An 11,561-nucleotide genomic window follows, 5' to 3' on the forward strand; every position below is an offset into this window, starting at 1 on the left:
ACTGAGACTGCAAGATATTACTCATGTGTAAGCAAAGCTGGCCCAGCAGGCTTCTGCATCCAAAATGTCATAGCTGCCAGGTATGATTTTGAACAACTGTCTGTTAAAGGATTGCCCATCATGAGATATTTTTCTCTGACAAATTTCTAATAATTCTTACATGTTTATTTGCCTGTCCACATTTGCTCTTTGTAATGGAAGATAATTTTTGACTGTTCATTCTCCCCACTCTCCTCCTAAGGGAAAAAGAAAATACTTAAAATGGAACGTGACAGTACCTAGCTGGAGCAACTTATGGAACTGTAGTCATCTTTTCAGTCTTGATTATAATGGTGGTTCTGGCAAACATATGAAAAAAACCCATAGATGGCTTTTCTGGGATACTCGTGAAACTGAGAACTGGAGATAATCAAAAGGATAAAATTAACTGTAAAGAAAGCCCAACTCTTCCTTGACCAATAGTCTTGGTAGCCACAGTGCACTACTACACACTTTAAAAGGGCTGTTATTATTGTCAGCTTTTAAGTGTATTGATATCCAACAGCAGAAAGAACAATGCACTAAGCAGCGGCATTTCCAAAGGCCATGAAAAATCCCACCTTTGTTTTAACACTGGACACTAATTAAATATTTCAGTCAAGCAAGATTAAGCAACTGTATTTTACTAGCTAAATCAAGACAACTGATGCTTGTTTAGGACACAGGCTTGTTTCATAACTTGAAAAGTTTGAGAGTCCTGTCCATCTGTTGTTCAGATGGATATGGATATTTTTCAGTCCTTATGTTCTTCCTCCCCTTCCCAGTTTGCCCATATTGACCAAGTGCAAGACAAAAGCCTTTGGGGCTGTCCTGTAGTTGGGAACCATCCAAAGTTCTAAACCTCCTGCTGTAGTGAGGATTAGATCAGATAACTCCACATAATGGACACTGTCCTAGAGTGGGGTCTGATATGCAAGTCTCTCATTGAGCTTCTCGCAACTTGAGAGGTCCAAACGCTGATGCCTGGCTAAACTGGGAAAGCCGCTGCCTCTGCTGGAGGTTGCAGCCTTCTTGGAAACCATTCCTGGGTATTCTGTTTTGCTTTAGTTCTTGTTTGGGTTGGACTACAAGGGTTTCAACCTTCAAGCAAGCAACATTTGCTCTGCTTGCACCTGACTAGGAGCGGCAGCACCTTTAGTGACTGAGCACACGTGAAGAGCAGACATTGCTGCCATCAGCTGCTTGGCCTCATCCTGTTCACCAGATGCTGAGCCAGCAGCCGAAGGCCACCTCCTCCCCCTGCCCCAGTGGTAATGCTACTGCACACAAATCCCACGTGGGGCTTGGGAGTGCTCGACCTGACCCAGACCTCCTTTAGCTTCTGAAAGTATGTGAAAGGCAAACACTTCTTTGCCAGCCTGCCTTGGCAATGGTGGACTTTTCTGCCACAGTGCAGCACATCCTGAATCATTACTTGAATTCTGCTCTCACACAGCTGATTAGCTATTACATGTATATGTGCAATGGCACTGAAGATCCAGACTAAAAATGAATGCAAATGACAGAACAAAGTAGCACCTCCTTACTGCAGACTATTGCAGTAAGATGCACTTCTAAGTATCTTAATAAGTTCCTATTGTTCCTTAGTGACACTAACCTTTACATACAACCCCATTCATCCCCCAATTTAATTCCTAAAGCATAATTGTCATCAAGAAAGCAAAAGCAAAAAAAAAACCAAAAAAACCCCCTAACATTTCAAGACTATACAAAACCATACAGTACCTTCTATGGTTCATTTCTCTGGTTTATAAGAAAATCAAAGAGCTAAAACCTGCCTGCATTGGGAATCTTTGTACACTATTGCTGCAAGAATGAAAACTGCAATCTATTTTATTTTGCTGTACAATAAAGAAATCTTACATTTCCAGAATCCTTATTGCTTTCAGTGATGAGTGAAGCATAAAGATAGCAGCTGGATATTCAAATGTTGCACCAGGTTGGCAGTTATTAAAATTTATTTTTCATTTATAAACTAAGAGCATTCTATGTGGAAGTAATTAGAAAACTAAACATGGCATAATGTTAATGAAAATTCCAATTTTATAATTCTTATTATGTAATTCCAAAAAACCTGAGATGCCCCTTTCAAGTGAATAAGAGTCAAACTTGCACTTGAAAGAAATAATCTTCTTGCTTAAAATTGCAATCTAAACTCAGTCTAAAAGGTTTAGAAATGAGGAAAAAACCCATTAAGATACCTGATAACACTCCAATTTTCCATCTCTAGTTCTGCTGGTGCTAAAAAAATAGCAATGTGTTCACATCACTTTCACTATTGATGCAGAACTTTATTTTTTCAGAGAAGAACACTGGAGAATTGCATTTAAGTGGATTTGATAGAAGTGGGTTGAACAAGATCAGATATGTACACACATAAAACTAGATGCCTTTTTTTCTTTTTCTAAATGAGGTCTTAGGTTTGCTTTTCTCCTCCCAAACATTTACTTTAAATTCAATTACATTGGTTGATACTAGAACCAAAGGCAGATTTGTACAGTGTTAGATAATGATGACACTGGCTTTGGTGTGCAAAGCTAACTGAATACTAAAGCTAACTGAACGCTAAGTACACATACAGAATATAAAAATAGTTGCATGAAATACAGCAATACCACTCCTGTACTTAATATTTCCATTCTCCCAGCTTTTAAAGGTTTTGTGCTCTGTTCCTCATCAAACTTTGTATCATGAACAAGACTCACAACCTTTGCCTCTGCAAGTTTATCAATAGTCTCTTCTTAGCCAAACAATATGTGTAAAACATGCATTTGGCTGGAGTCATATGAAGAGTAGAGTTAATATTTTGTTTAGGAACACAGGTCTATTATTTGCTGCTAGTCATCACTTCCAGCGGGTGGTAAAATTTTAATGAAGACAATACAGATATATAGGTTCTGAATGCACATTAGCTATGTAAGGACAAACTCTTTGGTTTCCTGGGACTCAACTACATCTGCAAACGTGCATGAAAATCTACAGACTCTTTTGGCCCTTTTCCACCAGGAGATTTATTGAATTTTTTCCATGTGATAGCTAACACCAATTACTAACAGACACCATAATGGGAAGAACTGTATAACTATATTATTCTTATTTGAGGCAAAGTTTGCAAGCAGAAGCTGCATCTTTCATTAGAAAAATACATTTGGAAAAACCGGACAACCAAATAATCCTCATTAAGCACTGTCAGATACACAAGACCTTCCTCAGTTCAACTATCAGTTGTTCAAATGAAAGATAAACTCATAAAAAATCTTTTCTTGCTTATATCCTTGGAGCAAACTTCTTTAGTTCTTGTTATCAAATTTATTTTATAAAACGCTATTGCTCAGTACTATCAGATCCTGTCTCTGTCAAGTGCCAAGCTTCGTGATAGCCTTACTGGGTCATGGCAGCCATGTTTCCTGGGCTATACTCTCTGGTCAGAGTATCACACAGAAGAGTCTCAGATATATCAACTAAGTGGGTTGGTTTTGGTTCTTTTTTTTAACCACAAAAGATTTTTGGAACCCTAGTAGCTTTACAGTTTGCAGTTGTGCATGGGGCAGGTAGCTCCACTGCTTTTTTGCAAGTGGCATCATTTGCAAGCAGTCAGTAGCATAACTGGGTAGCTCTGTAATATGGCATTGTCTTGCTAGCTTTGAACAGTTTGCAAAGCCATTGAGGCTCATCAGGCTCACTCTGTCTGAACTTTTCTTGACCCGGCTGCAGCTTTGTCTTACTAGGTTTAGCTGTAACAGCAATAATTTTATATAGAAAATACTAACACAAGCAGTTATTCTTTGTAGAATGCAATAGTTACGACTAACACAATGGGGTAGCAAAAAGCAACACAGGGCTGGTATGAAAACAGAGCCCTTGAGAAGTGGAGACACAGGAGGTGGTGTAGAGGAGCGCAGGCATGGGGCAATAATGCAAGGGGCACAGGCGGGCACCGGAGGCCTCATGGTGATAAACAACTTGCCAATGGTCAGGTAAAGAAATGCAGACCTGGAGCTGGACAAAAATGGTTTTAGGAGCAATGAAGACAGCAAAGACACAGTATCTACCATATAGATGTAAAAGCTACCGTGTATAGTAGACTCAGGTGTAACATCAAGATGCAGATGAATGAAGAAAGAGTAAAGTGTAAAAGTGTGTTTTCAAGCATACAAAAAGGATCTGAAGTGGACCCTCGAGTGAGAAAGAAGAAATCATGAACATGACCATCATATACCTCTTGCTAAAGGACTCTTCATAACACCCGCTCTGCTCCCCACCGAGATGAAATCACTGAGCTTAGGAGCCAGGGGTGTAGGGGAAGGTTGAGCATAACACCAGGAAAAGGGGTAGAAACAATTTGAATTGTATTAGCATTCTTTCTTTTTATGTAATAATTATAGAATCATAGAATGTTGCCAGAAATGAGACAAACTGACCACTCATTAAAATCTCTTCACTGCTGGACTGAGTAGCTGGTTAACTACCATAACCAAAGATGCTTTAGAGGCCATACTCTCAGCAAAAAAATGCTCCTCACAGTTTAAGGCTGTTTCAATCCTGTCTAACCTGCCCCACTGCCTTTGTGCTGGGCGACACCCCACAGCATTTCAGCCCTGGGTTAGCCCAACATTTACAGCATGTCCCTCTCTTTCGTTGGAGAAGCCATCTGCCGAGGTGACTCCAGGCTCCGCTCAAAGCTCAAAGACCTGTGGTTTGTTTGTTTTAGCTTTATGAGCTCCGTGTACACATTTCACTAGGATCTAGGTCAGAAAATGGTGCTTGAAGAAGAAACCACAAGTGAAGGGCCAAAACAATTTTAGAATTACTTTTTAGTCACAACCCACAACCTGCAACATGAGAGTTTGACTGCTGAGGTGCCTTCCAGTGGTGACTCTGGGGCTGTTTCAAGAGCACACACAATATTCAGATGGCTCAAAATGTCAATTTTAATATATTTTGAGGGACTGGCATCCTTTGTATTCACATGGTAACCGCTGCTTATGGGATTGCTGCCTAGCTTTTAAACCCAAACCCTCTATGACTGCCAGGAGACAGTTTTCATTAGACAGCCCATGTCTCTAGCCTTGACTTCTGCTGAGCTTCTGCCAGAAACAGAAGCATTTAGCAGCTTCTGGTGCTCACTGCAAGACTTTTTCATCAGATAAACTTTGAGTGATTAAATCTCACCACAGCAGACACAGGCTGCATTTACTGTGTAGCTGTATTTATTGCGAAGCACTTTGCTGTGATACTGGGTTCTGCTAATTAGTCCTTAAATAAATAACCCATCTGGCTGCGGACAAGATTCTAGAGCTGTCAGGACAAGCCAAAGAAACCCATTAATTATAGAAGACCTGAATTCTCCCTCCATGGATTTTCAAGAGAAGAAAGAAGAGCAAGAGGATCAGAGGTCAGGCTTTGCCAGGCAGAAGTCACAGGGACACTACTGGGCCTAGTTGCACAGTACAGTGGAATACAGGACCAAAGTGTTCTAAGCTTTCATTTAAAGAAAGAAAAAAGACCATAAATCTACTAATTTTGAGATCATTTGTTTGGATCTTTTGCGCAACAGAGGCCAGACTGGTTTAGCCACTTGTGCACTGTGGTCAACATGAAGAGTCCTCTCACTTCTTCACTCTAGCCCTTTTTGTATGCCAAACTGAGCTGTTAATAAGCTCAATAGTGTAGGACTGCCCTTTAAAGCATGCTTTGGGCATTGCACCTAAGTGAATGTTCTCAGCTGGGGTTAAGACAGAGTATCAGTAGTTACATCTGAACTACAGTGGTCCTCTCACAAGACCCGGGTATTCACTGGATGAATCTGTGAGATGGAGAATTTTCCTTTGGCAAAATATGTCAATGTTTAATTAGATTTGCCTATAAAAAACTGTACTTATTACCAATTAAGAGTATTTCTAGAAGAACTTGTGAAATGTTCACAGGAAATAGATGACTTCCTTTCCATTTCACCTGAGTTTGTCTATTTTGTGATTTAACTTTTTATCTCCACTCAAACCAAACAGTTAGACAAAATGAGCTTCTCACAGCTGGTAACCAAATAGATTTGTGAAAAAGTCAAAAATATTCCACCTTCATCAGTTGATTCAGAAGCCTCCAAAAGTCATGACACAGGTCATTGTCTCATGACCACATTGACACGGCATAAGGACTGCAGTCCTTAGTTGAACAACACCACCACTCCATAACACACCCTGAAAATGGTTCTTCAAGCATATCTTCATGACAGAAAATCCACTGCATTATGGATTAACTTAATTAACTAGGATGTTGAAAAACTATTGCAAGATTTCATTTTTTATTAGAAACACCTGACTCACTGATTTTCAGCCTTGACTTCCACCTCCTGGATTCTATCATGCAGAAAAAAAAAAAAAAAAAAAAAAAAAAAAAAAAAGGAAAATAAGGAAAAACAAAAAAAAAAGATTACGCTATACAGATAGCTCATATTTTTGATACACTTTGCCTCCTCCCCTTTGATTTTAATTTCCCTAATGCTTGTTGAAATAATATCAATAACAAAAAGCTGTCTGTAAAACCAAGGTAAAGTAACTTGAGTTCCCTCCTGAACTGACAGAAAACTCTCCAAATACCACATTTCTTTTAACAGGTCTGTGTAGTCACCTGGGGGCCCAGACCCACTTTATTTGAGACCAGTGGCAATGCTCTCATTGACTTCACTAGGTTCAGCTGTGGACTGAAGTGGTTGCAAGCCAGAGGTCTGGGGCTCTGGGGCTCTATCCAGACGCAGCTCAAGCCACCCCACAGCACGGGCACAGTGGAATGTGCCTCACACAGACACAAGGAGTCACTGACCTGGTGGCCTCTGATCTCCGGCAGAAACAGTGGGACATGGCAGTTTTGCCACCCCTGCAAAAATGCACTCACAAAACACCCACTGACATCAGATGCCAGGGGTGTTTTAAGGCATAACACAGACTCCTCATGTAGAAAAACAAGTTTGGGTTTTTTTTTTTTTAATCACTTAAAGTGGTGTTATTTTTTTACAGCTCTGGGCTGCCTAGATGACTAACTCTTCACAACTAAACTAAAACTACATCATAACGTTGCAGCAGCTTCTGAAATTTTAAAAGGCAAAGTTGGAGGAAATGCTAAATCTAAAACCCAAACCCCAGTCCCATAAGGAGATGGTGAGAGGTGATGAAAAAGCAAGCCTGTTGCAGATGAATGTTGATTTGAATTGGAGGTGAAAATGCAGCAGCTTTTGAATATGAAGTGATAAAAGGGCTCTCCAGCATATATATGTAAATGTAGGCATATGCTATACCTTGTTCATGCTGACGTGCAGAGCTGGCCATGGTCCAACTACCTTCACACTCTCCGTTTCTATTTTCTTCAGATGAGAAGTTTCATCATAAAGAAGGGGAAGTCCTGAGCTCAGTTCTAAAAAGATGCCCAAAAGAAAGAAAGAAAAAAACACAATCTGAAGGGAGGCTACAGAAGAACCACAGAGCAAGACACTCAGCTGCATTTGAGGAGACAGTGGTCAGCAAACCATCTTCCCTCTAAGACCATCTAAAATGTTTCATAATTATGCACGTCAGGTTATTTTTCCTTTTTCTATTTAGCAAACAATTCCTGCCCATCCTCCTTCTTGCCCATCTCTTAATTTCAGCAGGGCTTTTGCCAGCTTTGGGCTAGATACTTCTCTGCTTACCTCCTCCCCCTCTATCTCCCCTATATTCTAAAATTCAGTTGATTATTTATGCAGCCACTGAGGTGCCACTCTCAGAACATGTGATGTGTAAAGAGATCAGAGTATAGCTTTTGGCTTCTCTCAGACATCTTTATTTATATGCCAGCCTCCTTAAGACTGTTGTCAGGAATTTGCTGTGCTTTGTCAATAAGAGATTTTGAGCAAACCACTGACACAGAAAGACAAGGAAAAATATTTTTTGAGACAGCCCTGAAAGGCCAATCTCTTGGGGATGGTGTGGCATATACAGGTATATTTGCAAGTAATCTGAGAAAAAATAGCTTCATCATGTGATGATTTAAAAAATCCCTGCACCCTTCTGTATTTCTTTTTGCTATAGATTCTAGGTAATAACAGTTGGGAACAATCCGGTAATCTCTGGAGCCTGATTCAAAACCCACTGAAATCAATAAAAATCTTGCACTGACTGCAGTTTTGTTGGATCAGGTTCTTAAGCTTTCCTAAGAATATTAAATATTACTCCCTCAAGATTTAATTCTACAGCCGTTTAAATATACATTAAGGGCTTTGCTGAGTAGAGACAAACTGCTAAAACCCACTATAGGGATATAAACAAAAAGCTACTTTTTGGCATTGGTGAAACATTATCAGACCCTGAGGTAAGAATGTCCGAGAAGGGGTTACAATGTCAGCATTGACCTCCCCTTGGTGGTCTCTCATCACAAGTTAGTGATGCCAGCATCCGGCATCCCTCGCATCACAGCTACTTCCATGCATACGAGACTGTGACACTGCTCAATGATACCCAGGAATAAATTACCACAGCCATAAGATAAGACATGATGATTTTTTTTTTTTTTTTTTTTTTTGAGGAAACACAGTCATTCTATTTTCGTGTTGAGAAAGAACATAGAGGGGGGGAAAAGTGACTTATCTAAATTATTTAAGTTTGCTATGATTTAAAACTGTCTTTTAAACTGTTTTTTTTTTGTTTAAAAGGGAGAGCTCCAGAAAACAAGATAGCCAGTTTTGCCTTTTAACTCAACCTTGAAAACAGATTTTTAAAAAGGCAAAAAATGTCTACAAAAGTCTTATGTTTCCCGAGTCAGCGTTAAGTCTTGGCAAAACCAGGTTTTCATTTCAAGAAAGAACCTGGCAGCACTGTGGTTTTTCAAAGCACTGTTTTCAGCCTGAAACTCAGCCTGTATTACACCATTCTCTGCTCAGGGTTATATAAGGACTTTTGTAGTGAGCAGTTCAGGAATAAAGGATGTCTTTTTTTAAGTGTTAACCTGCAAGCTTAGCCCAGAGTTCAAGAGGCAAGATGGGCCCCCTCTTCTCATTTGTTATTTTCCATCATAAAAATTCTGTGAGCTAGATTGCATACTTGTTGGCATTTGCTTTTGGTGATAGCTCCAGCTGCTGCAGGTGGATCTGCTCACATACACCTGGTAATCCATGCACGATGTTGCCATGCCAATTAGGCTTAGCGAGCGTCTCACCCTCTCTGTGCAGCAGCGCTGGCGCTGTAAAGCCAACCGTTCTTGAATACAGTGGTCCCTGGGACTGGGATTCTGCGAATACACTGGAGGAGGATCTGCTGCATAAAAAGATACGATCTGTGTACGTTAGCTTTGAGGTGAAGGCAGCATCGCAAATAGAATAATCAGGCTGAACGCAGGAAAACAACATCATCTGCTGAACTGCCTTCATAAACAGACACATCAGATTTGTTTCACTGGATTTCACTTCCAGTAATTGAAGTAGACAAATTACTTGGAATGTGAAAAATCAGGCAGGTTTGGCCTGTGTTTGTTTTCTGTAACAAAATCCTAGGTTGTGTGTTTGCTGAGAAACATGGACCAGTATTTAAAGGAAACCTTGTCTGGGCATACTGTTGTTTTCCTCTCTCCTGCCCATGTCTTGTGAATTGAGCTGTAATTTTGGCTTTTATCAGAACAGGTGTAAGTGGAGGAAAGGCAGATGCTTTCTTCCTCTCTTGACCTGATCCTGGGTACATATCAGTGGGTCACTCCACGTTCCACTTCATATGAATTTAAAACCACCACAGAGCTCAGATATGAGTCCAGTCCACAGGAACTAGAATAGGTCACAAAACACCCTCGGCTCCTAGGAAAATCAAGAGGTAGCCAAACTGAAGTGCTGGTGTGAACAGCTTCACTTCTGTTAGCCTCACAGGGAAGCTTCCACCAGGACAGTGTATTCCCCCCATGAGACCTTTTGACCCTCCAAGGCATTTCCACTTGAGATATTTTGGTCACAAGCACACTCTTCCCCAAGAGTGTCCCCGGGTTACAGACCAATTAGTTCCTAGAAACACTTTGCCAGCAGTGGCCTTCCCACATAGCCTGGAGCCAGATATCAGTCCCCTATGTCCCCAGGCTCCTGATGCAGACCCCTGCTAGGGCCTCCTCTCCGCCTGTTTTTTTTCTTGTCCCACGCACTCTGCTACGTGTGCTGTCCTAGATAACTAACTGACAGCCAGCATGCTCCTAACTGTTTCGGCACATAAACTAGGAACTGCTTCCACAGGCTGTCCACAAGACAGCCTTCTCAGCTGAAACAGCCTGGGCAGCATTTAAAAAGATCCATTAAAAACAAAACAAAAGAAACCAAACCAAATCCACTGAGCACCAACCTCACAAAAGGCATCCAGGCCTGTAACCTCAAACTGCAAATGAGTAACTTTAACCCTGTTTAAGGGAAGTGGTCCTATCCACACCACCACCACTCTAACAGCGCAAACACGCCAGGTCTAACTGCACCCTGGCCTTTCCAGGGAAATCAGCTCTGCACCTCCGGCCGGGTGCATGGGTACGGGTCTCCTCAGGAGAGCTGCGATAGCTGCCTGCAGGGCAGCACGCCTGCATTAAGCGAAGCCGGTGCACGGCATGCACAGCCGCCTGCAGAGCTCAGCTGGACACGGCCGGTGTGCCCGCACCACAGCCTCCCCTTGGAGGTGCCCCTGCCCCTTTCTGCTGCCTTAGAGAAACCGGGAATTGGCTTTTGGCATTGCTGATATTAGGCCACATCAGGAACTAGCACCAATTCCCTTTTCTCTAATCAAATAGCATGAACCACCTGTAAGCAAACAAAAAGAAGAGCAAGGCACATCTATCTCCAGGAATAGGTACTATGTGCACGTCAGCTGTCATAGTCCCCTTCAGAGCATCACAACTGCTGGACAGGCTGGGGAGGCTGCATCCTGTGAGGGGTGTGGGGTTTGAAGGAGAGAGCTCGCCCTCCCCATGCCTGGGGGGATGCAACCTCCTGGGCCCCACATTTCATCGCATAGGTAGCACTCACTGGGTGAAAACAGAACTACTCCTGATGTTTGGTTTTAGGATTTTCTAAGCTTATTCCACCAACAAGCAGGAGTGGGAAAGCAGAGCAGCCTAAGGGGAGACACAGAGCTGTACTGTACATTTTGCTGTTGTTTCTTTAATCACCTTCTGCTCTACCGGTGGGTCTGGCTTGTCAGGGCCCACGGCAGGGCTGTGCGGAGCTGGAGCTCTGCTGCAGCATCGCTGGGGCAGAGGCTGAGGCCCCGGGGGGGTGACATGGGGCCCTGTGCCAGGGGGAGCCCCCAGGAGGGACACAGGGGCAGTGGAACCTGCCATGCCCTCAGGCCTGGGACACTCAGCAGCAGCATCGCTGGCTCCGAGTCCATCTCCTGGCATGCTTCAACTCTAATTTGGGAAAGAAAAATATGGGCTGGCACACCCCCCAGAAAGGTCACCGTCTCCTGCCGCAGCAGGCTGACAGCCCAGGCGAGGGTTTCCAGCCCAGACTCACAGCACCCAGCTGCCGCTCGTGGCAG

The 11,561-nt window shown here is 42.4% G+C and overlaps 1 protein-coding gene across 1 annotated transcript in view; it reads right to left on the reverse strand.

Annotated features, from left to right (window-relative positions):
* Positions 1 to 11,561, reverse strand: part of LOC104466534 (band 4.1-like protein 4B) — a gene marked incomplete at both ends in the record, with an annotated part of 41,026 nt that overhangs the window by 3,590 nt on the left and 25,875 nt on the right. Inside the window, 2 exons of the mRNA XM_010079977.1 lie at positions 7,331 to 7,446; positions 9,307 to 9,317. Coding sequence (XP_010078279.1) covers positions 7,331 to 7,446; positions 9,307 to 9,317 — 127 coding nt within the window. The remainder of the gene's footprint in view (positions 1 to 7,330; positions 7,447 to 9,306; positions 9,318 to 11,561) is intronic.

Source organism: Pterocles gutturalis, unplaced genomic scaffold, assembly GCF_000699245.1.
Source record: "Pterocles gutturalis isolate BGI_N339 unplaced genomic scaffold, ASM69924v1 scaffold39114, whole genome shotgun sequence".
NCBI lineage: Eukaryota > Metazoa > Chordata > Aves > Pterocliformes > Pteroclidae > Pterocles > Pterocles gutturalis.